At 39.4% G+C, this 27,161-nt stretch overlaps 1 protein-coding gene across 3 annotated transcripts; it reads right to left on the bottom strand.

Annotated features, from left to right (window-relative positions):
* Nucleotides 1-234: 234 nt before the first annotated feature.
* LOC125901464 (synaptosomal-associated protein 23-like) lies at nt 235-24,491 on the bottom strand. Of its 3 annotated transcripts, none has more exons than XM_049597209.1 (8): nt 24,333-24,491; nt 18,236-18,350; nt 9,736-9,777; nt 9,239-9,287; nt 7,618-7,735; nt 5,245-5,418; nt 4,945-5,089; nt 235-2,638 (listed from the first exon to the last, which is right to left on the bottom strand). In XM_049597209.1, exons 2-8 carry the CDS (start codon nt 18,290-18,292, stop codon nt 2,576-2,578), a joined length of 648 nt encoding a protein of 215 aa, XP_049453166.1. In that variant the 5' UTR covers nt 18,293-18,350; nt 24,333-24,491; the 3' UTR covers nt 235-2,575. The 3 variants fall into 3 exon arrangements, with proteins under 3 accessions (XP_049453166.1, XP_049453165.1, XP_049453164.1); XM_049597208.1 differs by lacking the exon at nt 24,333-24,491 and adding an exon at nt 24,128-24,287; XM_049597207.1 differs by lacking the exon at nt 24,333-24,491 and adding an exon at nt 23,364-23,442.
* Nucleotides 24,492-27,161: the final 2,670 nt, after the last annotated feature.

Raw genomic sequence — 27,161 nt, forward strand, 5'->3', positions numbered from 1 at the left:
GTCAGTGTGGGCAGACCCAGAACACGCTGGAGGGATTACATATCTAATCTGGCCTGGGAACGCCTTGGGGTCCCCCAGGAGGAGCTGGAAAGTGTTGCTGGAGAGAGGGACGTCTGGGGTGCTTTGCTTGGCCTGCTGCCCCCGTGACCTGACCCCGGATAAGCTGGTGAAAAATGATGGATGGATGGATGGATGGAATTCTAATTGTTTAAACACTGAAAATGTGCAATAACATGACTTTCAGAATACATTTATTGAAACAATTAAACAGAGGCAGGTGTGAAACAAGAGGCAGTTTTGACTTTGTTGAACAGTCACCTGTTCACCGAGCTAATTTCAGATAAGACGAGCTGCTTATGAACATATTCAAAAATCGACAAAAGAACCGGTTGGATTTACATTCCAGTGGCTGTTGGTAAAACAATGAATAAACAGCCTCCAGACAGCGAGTCAGCCTCAGGCTGGACTAATTAGATCTCAGCTGACAAGTAACAGAGTGAGGATGATCACTTATAGCAATACAAAGCCCTGAATAACAGTTCATTTCAATCTTTACAGACTCAATAGGTGTATGCCTGTGGCAGAGCATACAAATTATTTTTCTTCAAAACAAATAAGCCAGAAGATGCATACCAGAGATATGTTCAGCATACTGTACTACTTTATCATTAGCCAATTTTGCACAGCGAGAGGCCTTAACAGCGCCCGCCAGGACTTATCCCGCTTCCACGTTTACCCCTTAAAACATCATTCATTTACATGTATGCTTTTGTATCTTGCTGCCAGCAGTAATTTCTCAGCCTGGCTACAGCGTCGACAAAACAAATTATGCTTTCCATCGTCAGATATTATGATTTTACTGCAGCTCTGCTGTGAAAACTGGCTATTTACAGAGCAGATGCAAGAGGAGCTGTTTGTGACACAGTGGCTGTTACAACACAACCATGGATCATCTATGAGGCAGTGAGAGGGCTCCTACACACACAAACATTTCTAACAGACTCATTTTTAACATTCCAGGTCGTTTTCATTATGACAAAACTGCTGCATATGCCGTAATGACAACAACCTAGTGAGCTGATATGAGAAACGAAGGCGGCTTAAATAACGTACAGCCGTGTGTTTCCAAACTTAACATTTGTTTTCATACTTTTACAGACTGTGCAATTATTAGACTTGAGGAAATTAATTTTCCGCACATTACCAGACTTGTGTAAGAGCCCTGCATAGGCTGTTAAGTCTCCTCTTGGGTGCCATAAATCTCTATTAACCAGAAGGTGACGAAGAAAGAAGAATGAAATTAGATTAACAGAATGACTAAAGGCAATTAATACACAGCGACAATATGTTTCAGTATTTACATCAACACTGCGGCGAGAGCAGAAACCAGCGAGAGGCACTAAACAAGAAGTACAGCAGTCGATCCGCTGATGACAAATCTGTTATTCAACCGCTGTCATGCTTCACATATTCAGCGTTATAAAATAAACTAGATGCTTTGGAGGAGTTAACGATGCACATTCCTCCCGATGCCTACTGACCCTCCTTCACATTCTGAAGGACAAGTGATTAGTAGCATATATTAAATTCTCACACCAGTTCAGCGCCTCACAATCTACTTGCAAATAGTTACAACAACCTTGACTTATTATCATCGAAAAATTTTTAACATTAAATTGCCATGACTCAGGGGTAGGTGCTTTGAATTCCAGCATGAAAGGATTTGCCGTGACTCACTCCAAAGCACATTTAATTTTCTTTCCTTTTTTTGAAAAAGCTTTTACATCTGAAATGGCAAAAATGACATGAGAACAAAGTGTTAAAAAACACAACTTTATTCACAAGTCATTTCTGCTTGATAAGGAATTATTAAATAAGCACATCATCTCAACAATACACGATACAATAAACTTAATTCATTACACGTTGAACCAGTAAGGATCTGAATAAGATGCTTTCAAAGTCTATGTTTTATGATTAAACTAGATGTAGCTGTATCAAGATATGACTGACAGGAGGGACACAGTAATTAATGCTGTGCTGTATATCACTAAACGACAGCTGATGAGCATGTATCCATGCCGTCATCCATATGAACCAGAGACGCACACTTCATAGTTCCTGAAAGGCAAAACTGAGAAACAATAAAGAAAAGCAGCTGACCTGTGCTACTTCCCTTCACGTGAATATTGAGATATGATACAACAGGCCTGATGCATATTTGGTATCGCACAGCAGTGATAGGCAGTCAGTCACTTCCTCTGTGGTGCAGTTTCTGATGCCCACGCTGCTTCTCAAAGTCCAGCATGTCTATGAATGCGTGTGCCAAAGGGTAATGTTGGTGTTGTCCAATTTATAAAATGTGGAAATGTTTGTGTGTTGTTTTCACGTCTGAGTGCAGCATAGGGTCAGCACACTGCTGGCAGAGATATTCTTTCAGACTGGATTTCTTTTTTTTTTTTATGTCAAAGTGTGTGTGTGTGTGTGCATGTGTGCAAATATGCAGTGTGTGTATGAGGGTAGCGACAGAGGCTCAAGGTTGATGGATAAAACTGGCAGAAGCAGGGTTCCTTGTCTAGTTCATGAGCTTGTTGGCTCTCTTGTTCGCTTCATCGATACGAAGCCTGTTCATGTCCGCCTGAAAGAGCAAGAAGACACAGATCAACAGGGGTTGATGTACAAATATTCATACTTTTAAGTATTTGTTGAGACATTTAGTGACTTTACATGCATTTTAAAATATATCAAAGTGTCCCCTCTGGAGATTTTTTTAAAAAAAATCTAGTGCCAATGAGCTGTTTATCATGGGTGGGTCTCCGTTTTGTTAGTCTTGTGCACTAACTCCAGACAAGTGTCCTGCCAATATTTTCACACTATTCCACTGATGTGCAGGTGAAGGTAAGGCACTGTAGCAGCAGCGCTGTAACAACAGGGGTGAAGAAGGCTGCTACCAAGTAAATATGGATGTAAACAACGCAGGACTCAAATACTGAAGAAAAAATCTGCTTTGCAAATGAATTAATTTGGTAGATATCCTCACAGGGCACCTTTAACTTGAATGCTTTTACTTGCTAGTTTAAAGGGAAGTGGAAGTCACACATAAAATATACCTAGAACTTAGGGCTGCCAAAAACAAAACAAAAAAGATAAAACTCCATCAGGAGCTGCACCTTATCAAAATAAATCAAAACCTATATCACTGGACCATGAGGGAATTTAATTTGAAAGGACAGAAACAGGAAGAGGCCACGCTCAGCAGTCAGACAGGAGTCAGGTTACAAACCAATCACAGATATCTTTACCTTCTTCTGTAAATATTCATTCTGATAAATATGTTCATATTTAGTACAATGTTAGTGCAGGGCTACCCAGAGCTTTACATCTGTCCCACAGACGACAGGCCTACACACTTATAAACAGCGTCTGGAAGAAGATCAGCTCTGCTCTAAGGATTTTAGGTAAGTAAGCCATACGATGCATGTAAACTTTGCTTAGCAACCTCAGACGCAACCTGCCGCAGTGCTCTTGAAAGTTGGCACAAAAAAGGCTCAAGAGTAGCGCCCAGCGTCCAACCTCGCATTTTCCAGGCGGTTAAAGACGCAGCATGTGCACAGCCCCTAATTTCCAGGGCTGGTACCTGCGGTTATTCCACAGGCTAGTTAATAACATGTCGGGCAGGAAATCCTAAGTGTGGGATCATTTTGAGAAGGTGAAGGATGAACCCAAGGTGATATGTAAACTCATCTTCATTGGTCGACTACAAACATGACGTATCATCTGAAACATGGAAGTAGCTACATGCCCATTAGCCCACAGCGTCATTAACAGGCAGCTCGCTCAGTGTGTGACGTGCACTTGTAGATAAAATATAGGCCTATATTAATGAAGGTTCATTAGTACGGTTTTGTATTTCTCTGTAATGTAGCACAGTGTTAACAATGTTACTGATACTATTCTTTCTCACACCTTCAACTCAAACCATTGTGTTGCCCCGCCCAAAATATATCATTTAATAATTACATAGTAATTGCAAGTCACACTGGTGCTCCATGGTTGCAAAATGTGACTAAATGGTCGCTGTTAATGGTCCTGCAGACATAAACACACAGGCCTTGTGTGTTGTGTCCCAGTGGATTTTTTTTATCTACCAGTCTCCTTGGCCTGTGAGTCACAAAGCTAATTTCAGACACTGTCCTGCATTGGTTTGCCCAATTACAAAGTATAATTCATGCATCGCCAACAATGTATGAGGTTTGTATTTTTACAGCAGTTCTTCCAATGTTTATGCTGAGAATACTGAGCTAGCTATACCTACCTACCCACTCATCAAAGTTACACAGCATAGAAACAGACATTAGGGCCGTGGATTAGGGAGGAAAGAGGCGCCAGTCTCCCAGTTACATATCAGCATATCATCTAAATGATTTTCAAACTGTTATCTTAAGAGGGAAAAGCTGCATAAAGCTGCTTTAAAGGTGCTGTGTGGGTTTTCTTGACAACAAAGTTATGTTTACATTCGTTGCTTCTCACCATAATGCAAAGTGTGTATCCTTCAGGCCTAACAAATATGTTGGATGCATTTATTTTTGTCCTTGTTGCAATATTGATTTTTAAAAACATTACATCCTGTATTGTTTATATCCATGTCTGCACACGAGCAGTCTTCTTCTGCATTCAACAACACAGTCAATCAACTATCAATTAGTGGAACAGTGTGAAACTGTGGGGAGGATGTGTTGCGTTGCTTGTGCACGAGCATCCTCGTACAAACAAAACAGGGCCAAGCTTGAAAAACATTTCTCCATGGTGCTATTAGTGGTGAACAAACTTCACAGGGTGCCTCTAATTTTGAAGGGAAGCAAGTCTGAATGACAGAACGTGCTAAAGAAGTATGATCACACAAATAAAAATACAGATTAACAGGACAACCCAACTGACTCTCACCTTCTCAGTGATGTTGTCAATGCTTTTGTTCTGCTTGTCGATCTCGTTGCCCATGTCCTGAGCCATAGTCTTCAGGTTGCCAATGATGCTGCCCACTGCATCCAGATTCTCCTCCATCTCATCCTCGCGTGCATCGTTGGTTATCCTGTGGATGTAAACTAAGTTTTTATTTGTCCACGTCTGTCAAATGTGTCTTAATCTGTAACTTATGACTAGGACAAGTGGAAACAATAGATCATTTCTAAATCAACAATAGTACAGTAAAAGATTCTCAAGGAAGCAAAATGACCAGGACCCCACCTCTTGATGTAGGGCCCCGAGGGCGCCGGGGCGTTCACCTGGCCCGCCTGGCCGTTGCGAACACCTGAGGGCTGCCTTGAAACAACCCTTGAGCCATTGGAGTCAACGTCTCCGTCACCTCCTTTAATACCCCAGGTACGCTTGTATCGTGAGTCATTCTCGATAGACGACACCCTGGAGAATTAAAAAAAAATGGAAAGTTAACACAAATTGGGAAATCCAGAGGGGTTCAAATAAAAACTAGCAGAATGTTAACTTAAATACAACAGCATAGCCCTTTAAATAAAAGCATCCACAAGAGGTTTGTGCAGTGAAAAGTCAGCTATCAGTGCAGTCACAGATGTTCATCAACCAACCGTGAGGACAATAAAAAAAGATGCCCTACCTTATCTTATGGTATTCATCAAAGAATCCTCTTCTCCAATGTGAAAGCATTTAGGGGAGATTTGTTTTCCGTGTTTAGAACCAGATATGATCTTACTATGCACACACACTGACACTGCATGTCCACGTGGGTTTGATGGAGTAAGCTCAGCACAGAGCAGTAACACAATTGCGTTCTTTGCCCATTCATAATGATTGGGTATACAATTTGTGAGCATTCCCAAGGATATGGAAAACTTGTATGTTCCGCAGGGATAGCCTGCTGGCTCTGGAAATATATTTTCCCAGTTTCAATATTCCTATTTCATTTGTTTCTTTTACTAATATTCTCAGTGTTACTGCACACAGACTCTCCTGGATGATGAAACAATCCTATAGGTTCATGGACTGCCCACCAATTAGCATGCTTTTACCATTAGTTTGACATGGTGGCCGTCTCTAAATACCACAATACCCATGAGCATCGGCTACTGTTGCTATATTGAGAACACTTACTTGTTGCAGTTAGGAACAAAACACTGCATTACAGCTGCTGATTTAATGAAAACTGACCCAGAATCCACAAGTGAAATAATTCCAGCTGATAAACTGTATTATCAGTTTTACCAGCATCATAATCTTTATCTTTCAACAGCTGTTAACAGCACTCGAAGAATTCTACGCAAAATGCTCACAATTGTTTTTATGTACAACAGGGCTGGGTAAAAGAGCCTATAAATAATATTGCATAAATTTTTAGGCTATGTTGTAATACATGATTTATTCTTGATATATGTAAAATCTCTTCTAAACTACTCTAAACGACTAAAATACTAAACTACTAAAAAACTACTGTTACAATAAATTTTAACAAAGTTCTGATGTAATCAAGTTAAATAAAGTACTGTTATAATAAAGTAAAAAAAATGTTCTTTCATATTAAGGTTAAATGAAGTATTGTTACAATAAATCTAAACAAAGTGCTGTTATAATTACGTTAAATGAAGTATTGTTATAATAAAGTTAATTGAAGAACTGTTAAAATGAAGTTACATGAAGAACTGTAATAACAGCTAAATAATGTACTTTTATTAAGATTAATAAAGTATAAGTGAAATAAAGTAGTCAAAATAAAGTTTAAGTACTATTTCAATACATTTGAATAAAGCTCTGTTTTAATAAAGTTAAATTAAGTATTGTTATAATCAAGCTAAATGAAAAACTGTTGTAATAAAATTAATAAAATACTGTTACAATAAAGTTAAATAAAGAACTGATATAATGAAATAAATCAAAGGGGAAACACTGGTGCTTTTCTTGTGATGCACTCAGCCCGCTAACTGTTAGCAGTTAGCAGAAAGTTATACCTTAATAATCGTGAGGACTTATTCACTGTGAGCTGGAAACAAACCAACAGCTCTGCAGTTCATATCATAATAATATTTGCAACCAGTGGTTGCTGTTAAGGGCCCTGCAGACACAAGACAACACGCCTTGCCTGCTTACACCAGAGTCTGAGGTCTAGATGCGCGGGGAGTTCATGTGGCTTATCATGTATGTGAGTCTTATTTTTTTGTGTGTCTGTAAGACGGAGAAAGTGTTGGTGGCTTCAAAAGAAAGACGTGACAAATTATACTCAATGTTCACAATATAGTCATTTTAAATATCCTGTGTGGAACAAGCCAGGATTCATCGAGTGTAATTAATATATGACCCATCCCTGACGTACGCAAGCCAGTATCTTTGACTTTTTAATCTAAGGAGCAGATATTTTGAAACACACTGGACCAACTCTGATTTCACAAGGTGAGTTTCATCCCTAACCAAGCTGTATAGATGCTCCACCTGACAGTCTAACACTGTCTACAGTGAAAATAAAATGAATTTCCTGAAATAACTCAACCACAATTACCATGATAGATACAAGCACAGCACACAAAAAGTAGAGAAAAGCAGAACAACACACTACAGTGATGCGGGGGCTTTAGTAGCTCTGCGTGTTCGGTGTACCTGTCACAGGGGCAGACACAGATGCCGCAGCACTTGGAGAGGTCAGTCAGGTTTTTCTCAGCCTGTTTCATGTCCTGGTTGATCTGGTCCATGCCCTCCTCCACACGCTTCAGCTGCTCTGCAACACAGACATACAGGCACACCACACCGTGTCAGACTCTCCTTCTCCGTATCCAGGTACACTTCATACACCAGGAGATCTCCTTACTGTTAATTTTGTTTTGTGCATCACCTTTATTTATCCATTTTTAGAACAGATTCAATTAAACTTTAATGATCCCTGAGAGGTTTCCTAAATTGGGTCAATAACTGGGTCATTGCTGCAGTGAAAAAAGGGGGTAAAAATAACAAAAAAAACAACATAATGCAGTACAAGTAATTACACATGCCTGTTTCTAAAACAGGGAATGTGAATCTTGTTACAGGGAAAAAACAAAAAACGATTTTGGCACAAATACAGACAAATAATTAGTCCTGAGGAAAAACTGAGGACCATTAACAAACACTAGTTTGGACAATATTTCAGGATGCACATTACAGAATTTACAACCATCTTTCTAGACAACACTGATACACACTCACACACAGATATTCAGCGAGTTTAAAATTGCAGCTCCTACAGTGATGCACTGCTCTTATACTGTATACTACAGTTACTTTAGTAAACTACTTGTTTTTTGTTACCTTATTGTGAAGTGTTACCCAAATTTTGAAAAGGGGCGTAGTTCCCCTTTAAAATTGATGTTGAATTCTATCAACAACTCAGCTCTGTGCTGATTGCCTGTCATATATCAATTTTTCTTGTAATATCTCGATAGGATTTTAAGCACTGGGTGGTGCTGGAACAAAATTATTAGCTTCCCATTGTCCAGATCACCCACGTTTCCTCCCTGTGTGAGGGAGCTACATAATATCTGGTTGTAAATCTGTCACACAGGACAGCAAATTGTGACAATCACTTTGGACATCGATGCTGTCTACTGTTGCCAGTATTCTCTGCTGGCTTCACCTCATTTTACCATCCTCTTCTTGGCCACTAAAATTTTATCCAGTTTGCTGTCTGCCTGAGTCCACATTATCACAGCACAGTCACACAGGGAGGTTAACGCAAATTCCTTTAACTCAAACTTAAATAACATTTCTTCGGGCAGTATAATGTCCTTGCAACCTCTCTATAGACACCACTACAACTAGTTAAGAGCTTCCCTGTGCGATACTGACTGCCTTAAGTGGGAAAAAACTGTTTCTGTAAAAATCAAAACAGGAAATCTGTTCCCTTAAATCAGTTCAAAACTTCTTTGAAATACAAAGCTTATTGACATAATGAAATCTGCACGACATTTATATCCTAGCACGATGACATCTGGTTCATTTCAGCTGCAACAAACACTTGTGCATATTAGTGTATTTTAGAGAAACCTTTAAATTGTAATAGTGTCAGTGTGATGTATTTCATTACTCACTTACAGTACATTCCTTTCAAAACAAACAAAGACAAATAAGAAATGACTGAGGGTGATGCTTTCAACCTAACCATTACCATTCACTCTTTGCCACAGACATAGAGAAACAAAAAGTGGGAACATCTGCATCAAAACAAGTGTTCGTGTTGTGTATCTACCTCTTTGCTCGTCCAACATCACCATGGTGTTGATGCCCGTCTGTTTGCTCTGAAAACACGAGTCACACAAAATCAGAACCAAAGAAAAGATCACATGATGTATTGTAAAGAATAGAAATAATCAGGGTTGGACATTTTAAGAGCTAATTGGGATATCAATGTTGCTCAAAATTTCAAAAATGACAGGCCTGTATAATTATTTAAACAAATACACTTAATTTATAACAGAAGCAACCTTTTCAGTGTAAAACTATGACTTTAAATATCACTTTATTGTCAGAATCTAAAATAATCAACAGTTAGACGTTACTATAATTAACAGTGGCTTTAAGACTGTTGTGAGAGGTCATTTAAATAAAATGTTCCTAATCCTCGTCCAGGTAGGGCTTCAGTTATAAACAAACACTTTCTGGTCATTAAAAGAAGCTAAGTGTGAGATGATATTGTGCTTTTGTGACAGCAGCAGCAGCAGCAGCAGCAAGGTGTCAAAGTCTCACCTCCTCTGCCATCTGCCGCATCCTCCGTGTGCTTTCCAGTGACTGTGGAGAGGGGAAAAAACAGGAGGTGTTAGAGAATTAAAAAAAGAGGTGAGCAAGTTTAATAAAAACAAATTTAAAATTCCAAAACAGCATTTATGTGAGATTCATCAATTTTTGTTTTAGTGAAGTTTATAGAAAAACTCCACAAACAGTTCTTGTAATATTATTTGTTTTGGGCACGGTTCCACCAGATGGCCAGCGCTGACGTGCATTATAACCATGATGAAAAACAGTTAATACTATTTTCTTTATTAAAGAGAGTGTGGTGTATTATTTCAGATGGCATTGTGCATGAATAACTGAAAACTAGATTTGAATTTAGCCAAAACAGTTTAGTCAAAATTATTGCTAATGCATCTCACACACATTAGCACAGAAAGAACGATGAAGAACTCATTTGTTCTGTTTTGTTCTGTGCAATTTGAATTTCTTTTCGTGTGTTTTGCAGCAGTATCTGACCAAATGACTGAACTCTGGGTGTGACCGAACAAGAGATCTAATAACGTCAATTATAACAAGAGATGGAACATATACTGCTGATCATTTCCTTGTAAACTGCAATGCCCTTTCCCATCATGGAAACAGTGTAATTAATCTGGTTGGTCCATGACAGTGAATTATCTCATTTAACATCCAGTAATTTGGTTTTAATGACCTTATATACTATAAGACAAACGCAAGGAGGAAATTCTCTCAATTAAGAACAAGAGAGCTGGGCATTGCTGCTTAGAAATAATTTCAAGTATTCTGTTAATCAGTTAATTATTGACGTAAATTATCCGACGATTTACTTTAAGGCTGGATAGTCGGATAGTCGACCAGAAAGGTCATTAGTCAGCAAGATTTCATTGAACGCTTTGTCACAGAAAACCAAAAAAAAAAAACCAAACAAAAACCCCCGTGAAACTCTATTAGGAGCTGCACCTTGCCAAAAAAAAAATAAAATCAAAACTTATATGACTGGACCATGTGGGAATTTAATTTGAAAGGACAGACATAGGAAGTGGCCACGCTCAGCAGTCAGACAGGAGTCAGGTTAATTTCCAGGGCTGGTACCTGCGGTTATTCCACAGGCTAGTTAATAACATGTCGGGCAGGAAATCCAAAGTGTGGGATCATTTTGAGAAGGTGAAGGACGAACCCAAGTGATATGTAAACTCATCTTCATTGGTCGACTACAAACATGACGTATCATCTGAAACATGGAAGTAGCTACATGCCCATTAGCCCACAGTGTCATTAACAGGCGGCTCGCTCAGTGTGTGACGTGCACTTGGAGATAAAATATAGACCTATATTAATGAAGGTTCATTAGTACGGTTTTCTCTGTAATGTAGCACAGTGTTAACAATGTTACTGATACTATTCTTTCTCACACCTTCAACTCAAACCATTGTGTTGCCCCGCCCAAAATATATAATCTAATAATTGAATTGTAAACATGACTAGTTGACTACCAGCCCTAAATGACGACTATTGGAAGCATGCAGAAACTTCAAGTGGCATATAACGATGCCTTGAGAATACCGCTTAAAAAAAACTAGATGGTGCAGTGCGAGTGAGATATTTGTGGCTGCCAGAGTCAATACTTTGAAGGCAGTGTTAAGGAACTTAATCTACAAATGCATATGTAGACTTGACGAGTCAGAAAACATCATCATTGTGGCCTTAACCAATCCAGGGAAGAGCTGTATTCGCTACACATCTAGCGTCAGGGAGCATTGGCATAAAACCCTGTATTTGTTTTAATTTTTGTACATTTTATATAGGACTGCTGTCTTTAATGTGGAATGTATATTTTGTATTTTATGTTTTTGTATTGTATTCTTTTATGGACCACTGAGTCTGCAATAAAGACATGACTGACTGATTGATTATTGGTCAACTAGGAAATTTCTTAGTTGGGGGCAGCCCTCTCTTGTATGCATCTGCATCTGCATCTTGCTAACTCAGCCATTCTGGATGTCACTAACTCGGCTTCTTCTCCGGAGCCTTTGTGCTCCACTGTCGCAGCGGTGCCTGGATAGTGTGACGTGTGTGGTTGTGCTGCTGCTGTGGTCTTGCCAGATGCCTCCTGCTGCTGCTGTTATCATTAGTCATACTTCTACTGTTGTTATATTATTGTTAATATGATTATTGTCACATATGTATACTATCAGATATTAATATATACTTTCAACATATTGTATCACAGTAGCCGGAATTATAACTATAATATTATTACTTTCATTAATGTTGTTGTAAGCTACAGTCATTACCGTCTGTCCTGCATCTCTCTCTGTCTCTGTCTCTCTTTCTGTCTCATTGTGTCATATGGATTACTGTTTTTATTATGCTGATCTGTTCTGTGCGACATCTATTGCACGTCTGTCCGTCCTGGAAGAGAGATCCCTCCTCAGTTGCTCTTCTTGAGGTTTCTACTGTTTTTTTCCCGTTAAAGGGTTTTTTTTGGGGAGTTTTTCTTTATCCACTGTGAGGGTCCTAAGGACAGAGGGATGTTGTATGTTGTAAAGCCCTGTGAGGCAAATTGTGATTTGTGATGTTGGGCTTTATAAATAAAATTGATTGATTGATTGACAGTCCTATCTGTGATAGAAACAAAATAAGTTGTTTCAGTATGTTTTGGTGCCATTTCAAGAGGTTTAAGCACATTTGATGATTATCAGGATAATACAGTGAATCAAAATTGTTTTGGCTGGGATAATCATGACGTGATATTTTCTTACCGTTCCATGCCTATTTATGACTGTTCAAGCTTAGAGGGAAAAAAAAAAAACTAATTGAAATTTGCTCCACATAATATCCACATTGCTGATAATTTTCTATTTCAATTTTTTCTTTATATATTGTTTCCACTATTTGCTGCTTCCTTTAGTCTTCTGAGATAGAAGGTAGGACAAAACAAGCTATTTGAATATGTCAACTTGGAAACTGTGTTTGGTATTTTTCATTATTTTAAATTGACATTTTATAGACCAAACAATTAAATCAATAAAATAATTGGACAGCTTATTTTTTCCCCAGCCATGAGCAGCTCCTCTACTTGAGCTGTCGATTCGTCAACTGTTGTGATAATTGATTCATTGTTGAAGTTGTTTTTCAAGTAGACAAAAATGTTTTTTATTTCCTGCCACTCAGCTGTGAATATTAACTGATTTTCTATACCTTATATGTTAATAAACAGAATGTTACTGAGTTTATCTTTAGTGTTAGCACACTCAATGCTTCATTTTGTCACGTCTCCAGTGCGACCACACTACATACTAAAACCTTCTCAGGATTAGTATGTAGCGCTGGTTTATGACACAGCTACAGTGTTCCTGGTTCTTAACTCTGACTGATCAAGTGACGTGGGCATGACTGGCCTAAAGTTAACAGTCTATAGAAAGACAGACAAAAACACACACATGCACAGAAAGAAAAGACAGAGAAGTTGTCGACAAACTGGAATGCAGTCAGTTCAGGTGAGCTGCGTCTTTGTGTCACTATTAATAGCGTGTGCTGTACAGTCAGAGCGCAGAGCATCCCAAGGAGCAGAGCATGAACGTGACTCAGGGCATGACTCTATTGTTACCATCACTAATGAACTGTTAACAAGAAAGAGTGGGGACCTGGTTCCTCATTCTCTCTGTGTTATGTTTGCTCTGAATACATTAATCAGCGAGTTGAGAAACAGACAAACAAGGAATTGGCGAGAGAGCCGTGTTGAGCTCAGCCAGGTTTTTGTTGGCTTAGCCAGAACATCACTTGGGCGGATAAACATTACGTTATGTCTCCTGAAATCCTTGAACTTGGCTAATTAAGCCAGAAATCGCTGTCTTCGCCAAATTTTCCAGATTGGGGTGCTGTGAGAGATCTTTGAGATCTTACAATGGCGAGTTATTTTTATGATTTGTTTGGGGTGGCTTAAATGGAAGCATAGTTAGATGAGGCACGTGCAGCTACATGTGAAGTGTTCTTAACATACATAATTCAGGTGCTAATATATGCCAAAAGCCATTTTAACTGGACACAAGAAACAGCCTTGACATTCAGGGACAGCTTGTGTTAGAAAAACAATCTTATCACACCAGATTCCGATGTTGCCCTGATACATCGTCATGCTCTGTGTGTTTCAGGTATGAGTGGTTACCCAAAGCCAGAATGTGGAGCAGCATTAGCAGAAGGGCCCTGCCATGCCCTGCCTCTTCTACGATCTGCTAAGTTAACCAGGCAGCAGCAAAAGGAGAAAAGAGAAAAACAGAGAAGTGTGTGTTAAGTCAGAAAGCACACAGACACACACACACACACAAAGTGAGAAATTACACAGGCAAGAAAAAAAACAGAAGAAGAAAATAACACAGAGACAATTAGTGCAGTCAAAATTACAGGAAGGTGAAGTGCACGGCTACGAGCCCAGCTAGAGCAAGTTAATATGCTTCCATTTGAATCAGATGGCTGATCATATGATGCCCCGGAGTGCTGATGAAACAATTATCTCCTTGATAATAAAACGCTTAGATATAGCTGACAACATTCAAACTGTCAAAACCACAGAGGGGAAAGGGAGCTATCGGGCTAAATTAGGCGTAAAGCCTCACACACTTCCTATTAATGCTTAGCTTAATAATCAACTGTGAACGCAATGAATCTAATTACCCACCCTCTGCTCTCTCAGTGCTACTGTATTTTGAGGCAATCTCAGGATTATGTGTGTGTGTGTGTGTGTGTGTGTGTGTGTGTGTGTGTGTGTGTGTGTGTGTGTGTGTGTGTTAATTTTCTCCCTACTGATGCTTCTCCAGCTAAACCAAAAATTGCTGCCTTCAACATGCTTATGGCTAAAATAATGATTCCATCACAATATTGATTAATCTGGCTTTTTTCAATTATGGTTGAGTCAAATAGTACCAATTATATGATGAAACTGAACACACACATTTGATTTCAGTTGGTCACTGTTATGAAAACAGCTTCTTGTCATATTTGTTGAAACTGTCACCACATCCTCAGATGAGACAAACTGTCTGCGAAAAAAAAAATCACGTTCCTCCTTTTCCTCCTCATAGTGCTTCTGGTTGTAATTCCTAGAATCTACCATGCTTGTTGGGAAACAATGAATCAGAGCCAGGGTGTCTCTGACACAGCTGTCAGTCACTGTTCAAGTTTGCTCCGGCTTAAGGGCAGTACTTGGTTTTTGCTCATCTGTTTTCAACATGGTGGCAAAGTCACAAACTTTCTCATCGTACAGCTAAACAGTAGGGGTGTAACAATCCATCAATCTGGATTAACATATCGATTAAATGATCAATGATCTAGTATTGTGGATGCAAAGTGAAAACCTCAATCCATACTGTCATCTTTCGGATACGCTTTTATTTTTAAAGTCTGTTTCACCATCAAACAGCAGCAGGCAGGTGGCAAACAGCCGAGAGAAAGACGATGAGGATAACATTATTTACTGGGAATAAATCTGCAGAGTGGAAATATTTCAGATTTTGGAGAAATAGGGGTCAACAGACAGCACATGGCGTATGTAAACAATGCTGTCTCACTCTGCTAACTTCTCCCTACAGCAACATTAGCTGCTCTGTTTCAATAATGTTCAGATGTAAAAAACATGCCTGCAGGCTGAAATCCAACTGTGCTGTCCTGTCAGGAGACGCAGTGATTTTAACTAATGACAAGTACAAGAAATAATGACGTTACATATAGTTTATTAAGCTATGACTAGAGAAGAAAAAGTCCACTCGCTGCTAGGCTAATTTATGCAATGTAAATATGCTAATAATGGGTCACAAGCAGGAAACAATTGTTTTGTCCATGAATCTTGACAGTTATTACTGAGCTGAATTTGATACTTATGTTAAATGATCCTGTTGTTAATCTGTGTTTTATGGGAGAAGACTGCATTCAGGGCTTTAAGCCAGATAGACCTGAAGTTTTATGAAAAAGATGATGGATTGGATTCAAATGAAAAGATTTCTTTCAGAAAGGTCTTTCTGACAGAATTTGAGGCAAGAAATGGACAATGCAGTAACAGAATCTTGGGTCATATTTGATCTGCGCTGCCTAGTTTGACCGCAGTTCAGGAGCAGTGATTGACAACTGGTTTTTTCATTCATGTTTGGTGGGTTCTTGCAAATGCCATAAGAGCACTAAGAGGAGAGTATGACTTTTTTTTTTTTAAAACAGATTATCCATCTCATGTACTACTGTGTGGATGTGGTGACAGTTTAAGCAAATATGACAAAGTTATTTTCATAAAGTTACCAACTGGAGCTTTAATGTCCAAAGTGCAATCACTAAATCAAATGTATGTGCGGTGTCATAATGTCATTTGTGCATTAGTGTTGTTGAAATATCTAATTCAACCATAACTGAAAATAATCTTGATTTATCATTATTGTGATGAAATAATAATTTTAGCAACAAGCATGTTGAAAACAGCAAATTTGCTTAGAAAAGCACCATTTTTTTGTTTTGTTTGTCACAGTATACAATTAATTCTATTGTTTCTGATTTCCAGCTTTATCTTATAATTTGTAACTGAACCCTTGTTTCTGCTACTTCACATGTGAATCTGTCAGTATTATATTCACCTCCTTGTTAATACTTCTCATTGTTTTTTCTTTCAAGTGGTTTCCTTTGAGTAGGTGCTACCAATATGTCATGTGACCTTTGTCACATGACATATTGATTTGTTTATAATTGACACATCTGTGCCAATGCACTTTATAACCAGACAAAGACAGTCTAAAGTCAAAACGCACTGGTCTATCCAATGTGAATTAAAGATTTTAAATTATAATTCAAGTGCTTTGTATGCCTTTTAAGAGGCCATACACATGCCACGTTTTTTTCACCTTCAAATGAATTGTTTTCAATGAGGATGTGCAGCAGGCGTGCTCACACGCCAGTGGAACGGCGCATGTATTCCCGAGCGTCTATTTTTCAGGATGTCACGGCCACACCCCGAGATAAACGGAGTTCAACTTTTGGAACGCAGCAGCATGCACCACATGTCATGAGACGAGGAATGGCCAAATCACAGCCGACAGATATCTTTCCCTTCCTTCATAAATATCAGTCTGTGGTAAATATGGAAAAGTTGATCATGTTAATGCACGGCTACCCAGAGCTTTACATCTGTCCCACAGACGATAGGCCTACACACTCAAAAACAGCACCTGAAAGAATATCAGCTCTGCACTCAGGATTTCAGGTAAACAGGCTACAATATAGTACTTCTTAAAATAGCTTAGCAACCTCAGACACAACCTCCTGCCGCGCTCTTGAAAGCTGGCATAAAAAAGGCACAAAAGTAGCGCCCAGCACTGGACCTCGCATTTTCCAGGCTGTTAAAGATGTGGCATGTGTACTGCCCCTTAGACTGCCAGCCAACACCATGGACTTCTACACTGAATTAGCTGACAGTCATTGCTTTTTATTCCTATACACCAATTTGTTACTTTAAACAGATCCAGACTAATTGTTTACCCTAGTTCCCAGGTTTTATGCTTAGCTAAGCTAAGCTAAGCTAACCGCCTGCTGACTATAGCTTCTTATTTAGCATGACGGCCTGAGAGTGGTCTCGGCAAGAAAGCAAATGAGTGAAACGTCAAACTTTTCCTTTCTGAATGTCTCAGCTCATCAGCAGCACCCATTGTCCCGATTGCTTGTTTGTGGATAATTAGCATATGTGTATTAGTCTTTTTGTCATTAATTAAAGTATCAAACAGGTGAAAGGTGTTAAAGTTGGCAGTTTCATCTACAACAGAGAACAACAGCTGTGGTCAATTTAAGATGGGTTTCTATGAGTTCCAATGTAGGATTAAAAAAGGGTTATGCTTCACTGGGGGAGGGGAGGTTGGGGAGGTAATCCTGGGATGAATTCTGGAAACCTGAGTAATTTTGTACTAACTACTAGAGAAGATGTATTTTCTTCAGCGCTTTCTTTGTCATCTACATTGAATTGTTTGCTAACCTGTAGACAAATGTCACATTTTCACATGTTCAGCTCATGTTTTGTACACTGATGTCCAATTCATTAATTGGAATTAATGATTTGAACGTGCAGTTCAAATCATTAATTAGTTAGTAAAGAAATACAATAAAGCAGGTTAGTACAGAAATACAGAATTCTTTCTTATTACAAAATCATCAGAAATAACTGACTCTTAAAATAAAAGTTTTACTGGAAAAAAAAATTACAGAGCAACTTTCCAACCCACTCCTGCTACATTATCCACTTCCTCCCTGTCCATCTGTATGCTCAGTATGTTGCAAACACAAGACTTCTGCCTGTAGCCTGCACGGGTCTGGCATCTGATATGAAAACATTTTGGGCAGACTATCACTTTAGGGAAGTTTCATACTCACTCAGAGAGAAACACACAACAAGAGAAAGAGGGATGTGAAAGTGTGTAATGTGTGTAATGTGTGTAATGTGTGTGTGTGTGTGTGTGTGAGACTCAGTCACCTCGTCAGTCACTTGGTTGGCCCTCATGGTGATCTGTTCCACAGTCATGTCTTCCATGTTGCTGCTGTCCTGTTTGGCGGCTACCCCCGTGGCACCGAGCTCGATTTTCTGCGGCCTGGAAGAGGGGCACATTTCAGAAGGTCACATCAGAGGGCGTTGATTATCATAAAGCTCTGTGACTGAAACAAATCTGAGACACAGCTTTACTGTGGGCAGTTATAAAAGATATTCAACAACTACACAAGACCAAAAGCAAAATACATTCCTGTCTTAAGAAGGAAGAGAATTACCTTCAAGAGGGAATACAGCCGACCAATTAGTCAAACAACAGAAAACTGGTCAATGACAAGTTTAATTATGGCCCAACAGTATTTTTGAGACCAACACTGATATCCATATTTAGTAGGTTAGAGAAGCTGATAACAACATACCCCTGCTTGAATCAATTTTTAAACAGGGCTCCTACAGCTTAAGGCGAGTTCGATTTAAGACTTTTTAAACGCCACTCGAATAAATTTTAGACTAATTTTACAATAACTTAAAGTGAAAAAAACATGAACTGACATCAAGTACCTGGGGACAATTTTACCTAAATGTTTACTGTATCATAAAACATGCCTTTGTTGGGAAATATCTGCCATTTGTTGGCAAGTTTTCTTGGTGATTTCGTCTTTTTCACTTGGCATGTGGGATTCCACTGCCTGGATTCCCATCATGCTGTTTGAAAAACTTTGCATATAATACACTGAAACTATTGTGCATTGTCTGGTAATGGTAACCTTCTTAGTAAGCAGCTGCTTATTTACATGTCATGATTCATTTGGAAATGTATTTATGGCCACTTGGCAAATGCAGGCCAAGTCCAATATTCACTTTCTGTTTAGCTCTGCTGCTGCTCTCTACCAACTCCTCCTGAGGGAAATATCTGACTCTTTTATTCTATGTACATCAGGGTCAGCGTCTCAGTGCCTCAAGCTACAGCACATTATGTCACAGTCAGCGCTCACTGCTTTACACTATTGTCTTATTGACTGTTGTGTATTTAGACAGTATGTGGTTTTAAAGACCTAAAGACTCAACATCAATGTATGTTCATGTCACTCATATGGAGAGGGAAGACGGAGATGCAAAACCTAAACAAATCAGCCTCATTTCCTGTCCCTGGAGGAGCGTTGGGAGTCTGAACACATACAGAAGGCTTGCTGATAGAGGAAACACAAAATCTGTTTCAATGATGAAGCAAAACTATCCTCTGTGAGCCGGGAGCAGTTCCTTGTTGGCGTAGAGCTTAGCTGCAGTGTGGCTCGCAGAGTGTATGCTAACAACGAGGGAGCAGAGATGAGGAGGCAGTAAGAGAAATAGAAATCAGAATCATGAGACTGGATGATGGTTTACTGCAATACTAAAACTTAATTAAAAGTCAGTACTAATTGGACATTAAAAAATAGAGCAATGAAATGACAAGTTCAGGTCACTAAACACCTTTGAAGATGAAGATTTTCAAAACTCAGAACAGTTATATCTGTCTGTATGGGTAAAACAAAGCATGTGGAAAACAATGACATCATGTCCTCAATTTCCACATGCCCATTGTTTCTTTGTGTAATGAGTACGCACCAGATACAATAACAACACCGCACTACCGGTTTGTGTCTTTTGTCAGCACTGCTTGGTCTTATGACTACTTCACACTTAAATTTTGTATTGCTGCACCACTTCATGGACTAACGAAAGTGTCTGCTACACCCATTGTTACTTGGTCCACCTCAGAGTCCGCGGTTTTAAGTCCAGACCTGGTCAAACCAGCAGATGGTGGGACAATTTCTAGAGAGGTACTGTATTGATGAGGAGTGGAAGGAAAACTATTGCATGTCCAGAGCATCACTCCTGTCTTTCAGTGAGCTCTTTCATCCTTATATTGAAGGGGAATCAACAGTGATGAAATCTCCAGTCAGTCACATTACCTGTGTGTGACGAGAGGGCACTGCTACAGACAGCTAACACCAGCAAGCGTTTGGAGTTGTTCTAATGTTCTACTCTGGACGGAGATATCTTGTAAAATGCAAGGTCAAGGATCAATATTTACCAATGATCCCATATCTTGTGCAACAAGAGATAATTTATCATGCAAACCACTATCACTAAATGTGGACATAGGGACTGTAACAGTGGAGATGATACACTACACCAGGGGTCTTTAGTGTTTTTCAGCCCAAGGACCCCTTAGCTGAAAGACAGACAGAGCTGGGATCCCATGCATGTTAAACTGGGCAGACAGCTGTGAGTAAGGTGGTCTAAAGTGCCATCACTGGCAGATTCACATATCTATAAATCATGTTTGTTTCTGATGTTTGCATCTTCTCGGTTGCTTGAGAAGTTGTAAAACGATCCATTGTGGCTCAAGTTGTACACTTCAAGTAATAATACAGCTAATTGGCCAATATGTTTTAATTTAGGCCTCTGTAACGGTTAGCTAACTAGATTGCCTCGCTGTTATGGACAGGTACTGCACAGTGATTTAGCGCTAGCTAGTGAAATACCCTGACACACCAAGTCAACAGTCAGCCATTGGTCAATGCTGGGCCGTGGGCGAGCATCTGTCACACTAGTCAGCGCGGTGTGTCCCACACTGTTGCCCTTTTTTTATGCCTGATTCAACGTGTTGAATTAGTGTCGACAATGGCAGAGCCCGTTGGTGACTGAAATCACTCTGATTGGCAGTTAAATTAATAAAGCGCTAAATTCAAGAGGGAGTGAGATCAAAACAAACTTGTAACATAAGGTAAGATTATTTTTCTTTAGCCACTGAGCTTTTTAGAATAAAGGTTTCGTGATGGTTTGTGTTATCGTTGAGTGGCACAGAGTAAACATTCTCTGTTCTTTAAACATTGGATTGCGTTGTTAAAATGCTAACTGGCTAACCAGCATTAAGACGGTCTTCTGGTTTCCTGTTTTGAATGATAAATATAGCTACTATCTCTGTCTGCTGTTGTGGAGAGTTATTGCTTTCTTTCGATTATGTGCAACTTTTTGGACGAGACACAAGCAATGTGAAGTGAGACAACAGTCAGCCTACGTTGCTGCTAGTTCTTGACGTCAATTTGGTGTGGCTGGGCTTTAACATGATTGCAAAAGGATTCATGGGTAACAGTTAGCCTATCATCAGTGTTGTGTACTGTAAATTAAATGGTTTTTTTTTCTGTTGTTGTTTTTATGAATAGGCCAATTTATGTTTGCTAATGTTGTTGGATTCACTTAAATGTGTATTTTTAGACAAATTTTAATTTTTGAAAACAACAAAAAACCTCAAATTAAAACTTTAAGTTAGGAAACAATAATTTGGTGGTCCACCTGCTGTAACTGAGGACACCCCTGTTGAAGATCAAGGCACTACACCTGCTTTATTGGCTGAAAGCATTGTGGAAAGTTTGCAAAATGCACTATTGCTCCTCCTTATTTCCTAAAAAAAATTAACAAAGTTAAGTGCTTTAAAATGCAACAAAGTTCAACTTTGGTTCCCCAGCGTTAAAAACTGGGCACTTCAGAAGTCTCAGTGTCAGCTACTGAATCGCACACACACAGTAAAGTTCAGCTTAAAGCCACAGCTATACTGATCTAATGTGACTTCTGGAAAGTGAACTCCCACATCTGATTATGTTATACAAACTGAGTTGCATGCTGATATGTCAGCTGCGTGCGGCCTCTGTGTTCAGATTAAAATTCAGATTTCATCTTGCACAACATAAACAGAACAGACATGATGTCAGGAAGTGTCGCTGAGAAGCTTTTACTGTGAACTCGTAGCAGGAAGTGCTAATCGTGGTTGGCCACTGAGGTCCACTCGCTGTGAAATGTAATTCGTATGTGCTATCGGTTAGTTTTAAAAACATCGCAAAGGACTTCATTAGTGTTCAGACAAATCATAGCAAAGAGAGGTGCATCAGAGTTAAGTGCCAACATGAATTAAGGGAATGTAAAGCAGGAGTATATGAAAAATACAGCAGAACTGAAACTCTATGGCACTTTCCACACACGCTGTAATCAATGCTGGTGCCTCATGAATGCAACTGACACTGACAGGCGGAAGCAGACAGAACTTGAGCAATAGGTGTGGTTTCACTGTGTTTTCCAAGTAATCCGTTTGGAGAAACACTCTGATCACAACATGAGCCACGCTACCTTTCAGGACGGTTTAGCAGATACAAATCCAATCCAGACAATATGTGATTTTGTGCATCAAGTGACCTTCACGCAGCCCAGCGTCACAGGATGCACTGAAATTACTGGTGTAATGGCAGCCTCCGACAGCCTTTGGTGCACAAGGTAACATGAGATCAAGCTCATCACAGGCCAAAGACTTAAGCTTGTTTTCTGTGATTCAAAAAGACTGCACTTTCAAGGACAAAGCCGGTCAGCCATGAACACAAAGCTCTTCTTCCAAAGATACCATTCAGGAAACAGCTTTATTCCCTTTTCCTTTTCCTCCTCTCCTGTCATCCTCTTTCCCTTTAAAGTTCAAGTGGCGTTTTCTTGTTTTTCAAATAACCCCCTGAACTTCAAGTTCCCTTTCAAACCTGCAGCAACTAAACATCCTGAGATAAAAACGACAGGGAAAATAGATAGTCGGCTTGGCAGACAGTTCAGAGGATTTAATGTTGTTGACTCTGCATCTTTTCTTTTTTTTTTTTTGGAAAGAGAGCGCTTGGTTCACACAGACTTGACTGCTTTCTCTAACTGATTATTGGACTTGGCAAGATACTGATCTGTAACGGTGAAGGAGGACTCATTCACACACACTGCTCTCTTTTGAAATACCAAGCCACAACAAGAGCAGATGAACATGTCAACAGTAAAAAGATCAATTACATGTGCCAGTAAAGCAGGCCTCTGTATAACTGGATATTGATTTATCCTCATGACACATTGATGAGAACGTTACACCTAAAGCACACATGGGTAAATATTAGATTCTTTTTTTTTTTTTTTTGTTCCCTGTGCAACACGATCCCATCATCACATCACAGTAAGCCCTATATTTCCAAACCCTCACTCTCAGTAACACTGTGACAACACTCCACATGTGCTCACAGCCACAAGTAGAATAACTTAACAAGCCGAGAGGACGTACCCATTCATGTTGCAGCTCTTTCCCAGCACCAGCAGCAAATGTCTCAACACAATAGCTCCTACAAGGAAGCATTTCTTGCTCGTCTACCCAAACCTGTTCCTCCAGATCTGACAGCACTGACGTCTTTTCTTATTTCCAGCATGTTATGTTCATATCCTCCTTCCTGATCTCTTTTAGCACAAGCAAACATTAAGGCTACTTTCCTCCTTACACCCTGTCTTCACTGGTGATCACACATTTATTTTGGTTAGGTGTTAGATATGTAGGGCAGGGTGGCTTGCTGATAAAGCTGACCTGTGTGCAATAACAAACAGCATGAGGGGCAATGACACCATGCTGTATAGACCAAACAAAACCATGGCATTTTGTTGAAGTCAGAGCCTCATTTATAAGGCACAAAAACAAGAGTCAGCTGTTTTCACTGGTCATAACTGAAGAAACAGGACAAAATATGACATATAGTTAATCATTTCCGCTGTAACATTTAAACATGAGCCGTGCTGTATCCACACACCTGACCTTGGTTATCTCACATGCAGAGGAATAAAGTTAAGTGCTGAGCAGCTACCTAACGAGGGTCACTTGATAAACAGGTGACGTGAGGCTGAATGAGAAGCACTTACAAACAGGCAGTCACCCACACCCATGACACCAAAGTTGTGGCTGTAAACTCCCCAAAACACCACTTTTAAACTTTTAAGAAGTTATAAAAAGACAGTAAACAGTCACGAACAGGCTGTCAAAGCAGATTAAAGTTGTCTTACATTGTCTGAGAAGTTCCTGTAGTGTTAGAAAAGGACCGTAAACCGGGCAGGCTCCGTGGGGCAACTCGTTAAGCTAGCTCAGTGTGCTGCTAGCTTGCTAGTTAGCTAGTTCCGCTTTCCTGTCAACTACCCAACGCCACAACTCAAACAAGTATGTCCAGGGGGAAAAGGGAGGGGAGTATTTATCTAGGGAGTCAATACTTACAGTTAACCCTCCTTGTCTTTAAAAAGACGAACTCGTCACTCCTCCTTCCTGATGGTATGTGAACTTGGCTCTTGGTAACTTCTGGATTCCTTCAGTTGTTTCGCCGTCTGGCTGTCCGAAGTGTGTCGGTTGGTGCGTTTAAGTGCCGTCGGAAATATGGGATTCCAAAGTCGAGCTAGTTCAACAAACTCGGAAAAAGTAGCCTTCTCGGGTCTCTTAAGGACAATTCAAAGTTTACTCAGGTGAAACAAGTAAGAAAGTAACGGTGGTAGAAAGTAACCCAGTACATTTACTTTTGCGTGTGTGTCGACTTGTTTCATGCTTTTGTTTGTTTTGTTTTGTTGTATTTGAAGTATCCTTGTGTTACATATTGGCCAAGGGACTACAGATGAAAAATAGCCTTTTGGCTAATTCTGCCATTTTTATACCATGTGTTTTTATTAATATGCACTGTTCCTTCTTAAATAAACTAAACTAAACTAAACTAAACTACTGTACTTATGTACAATTTTGAGGAACTTTACTTTATACTTCTACTCCACTATAATTCAGAGACACATACTATTCTTTTTAGCCTACTTCACTACATTTGTCTTAACACTTTTTTTAGGCCTACTAGTTACTTTACAGATTCCTTTTATTATTATTATTAATAATAATAATAATAATGATTAAAAAACATTTGATGTGTTATTATAGATGAAACTACCCAGCAGTACAAAAGTAGTTAAAAATTAGCTTCAAATGATGCACACAATTATCAGAAAGCAGACTTTTTTTTTTTAATCTACTTTAACTTTTTACAATACCTCTTTTTTTTAAGATTAGGCATGAAGGGAGAAAAGAGAGGGGATGACAAGCAACAAATGGCCATGGGCTGGAATCATGCCAGTGGCTGCTGTAGCAAGGACTTTATCTTTGTGCATATAGGATGCCAGCTCCACCCACTGAGCTACTGGGCGCCCATACTTCTTAACTGTCATGCTTACATACTTCTGTTCTGTACTTCTGTTTACTTTAACCTTATTTAACCAGAAAAAGTCCTTAAGAGAGTCAAAATCTCCCAGCCAAGACGACGAAGAATTTCATGTAAAAGCACAAAAAGCCTAAAAACATCAAAAAGTTGAGGAAACAGCATAAAAATCCACAAACAAAACAACAAACAATTGAATGAGCTGCGTTAAATAGCCAACACCAAGACAAGCAAGCAAAAAAATTAAAGGCACTTTCACCAAAGACAGTGCGAGTTCAGGAATTGACGTACATAAGTTGTCCATACTTAAGGAGTCTTTTAATACCTACAGGGGCAACTGCAATAGGCTGCATGCACAATTGGTGCATACATACTGTGTGTGATATACTGTATATGATATGTGTGACTATGATACAATAATATAATATGCAACATTCTGCATAATGAATACTTTCACTTTCAGTTCTTTGGGTGTTTTGATGCAAATACATTTGGGCCTTTCATTTTTTCTAATTTTCATTTTTTAAAGGTTGAATGCAGAACTTTTACTTGTAACAGTGCATGTGTACACTGTTGTATTCCTACTTTTTCTTGAGTAAAATATCTGAGTACCTCTTCCAGCGGCGTCAAAGTGGGGGTAAAAACATAACTGATTACCCAGGGCCCCAATGAGAGGGGGCTCCTTGAAAAGCCTTGAATGTAACATTAAGTTTTGTTTGCAGTTTTTTTATCTCTAGGTTTTTAATGCCTTAAATAAATTAAAATTGGTCAAATAAATCATTTTAAAAGATTGAACTTTGTCACCCCTTAAAAGCACAAAATGGTTTAGTCCGCCCCTGCAGGATTCATCTCTGAACACAGCTAGAGCTGAGTGAGTGACTGTTTCTGCTGCTGGAGCACCAACGTACACTGTCATGTCTTTCCCCAAGAAAGAAACATTGTGGGCAGGGAAAGAAAGCAAACAGACTTAATAATAAAAAAATAAAAATGAAAATAAAAATTCAAAAGGTGCATGAGCAAGAAATGGATTAAGAGAGGGCAGGGGCCCAGAATTTGGTGCTATGCCCCCGCTTCTAAAAAAAAGCCTAACCCAAAATTCTACTTCAGTACAGTCGGCTTTCTGAGGAAATTCACTTTCCAACACTGTAAATGTGGTAGGAGCCATGAAGTTGAGTTAAAAATATTTTTTCAGCATTCTTTTTCTCTTTTTAGTAAAAATCATAATAAGTTTGTGCAACCAAATTAGTAAGTCAAACATGTGATTCGTGCCTTTCTTTAATTTCCTGTTGCTGTAACACGTCATACAAACCCCCTTTTTTTAACACGTTAGATTTTGTTTCAGCAGTTGTATCTCAAACTGCAACTCTCCGAGGAAGGAGCCTCCTATGTGCACTCGAACGCAGCACATGATGCTGCGCATGTCCTGTCATATGACTCCAGAGAAAAAAAGAGGCGCTGCTCATTTTCCCCACATGAGTGCAGCATTTACCCTTCACCCAGACCTCCCCACCTCCACCACCTCCTCGACCCCCTCCTCCGTATTTTACATGAAGACAGACTGCTGGATATTTTTCATAGTGTTTCTGAGATGCTCTGAAATCTGAGCCTCTAGCATTGAATGTGCTGTGTAATTCCCCAAGTTTTATGGTTTAAACCACAAAAGCCTGTTCAAGGTGACTGCAAAGACACCGGGCAGAGTGCCAGCCAACATATCAGCTGACAATGACTAAAAGGCAAGGCGAGGCTTTTTTTTTTTTTTTTGTTCCTGTCTAACTGCAGCTAAGTATTTCTTCATCGTTGGGTCACCTACAGCTAAATACCTACACGCTGAACATTCTGCAACAACTCCCAAATTT

This window comes from Epinephelus fuscoguttatus, linkage group LG14 (assembly GCF_011397635.1).
Source record: "Epinephelus fuscoguttatus linkage group LG14, E.fuscoguttatus.final_Chr_v1".
In the NCBI taxonomy this organism is placed as follows: domain Eukaryota; kingdom Metazoa; phylum Chordata; class Actinopteri; order Perciformes; family Serranidae; genus Epinephelus; species Epinephelus fuscoguttatus.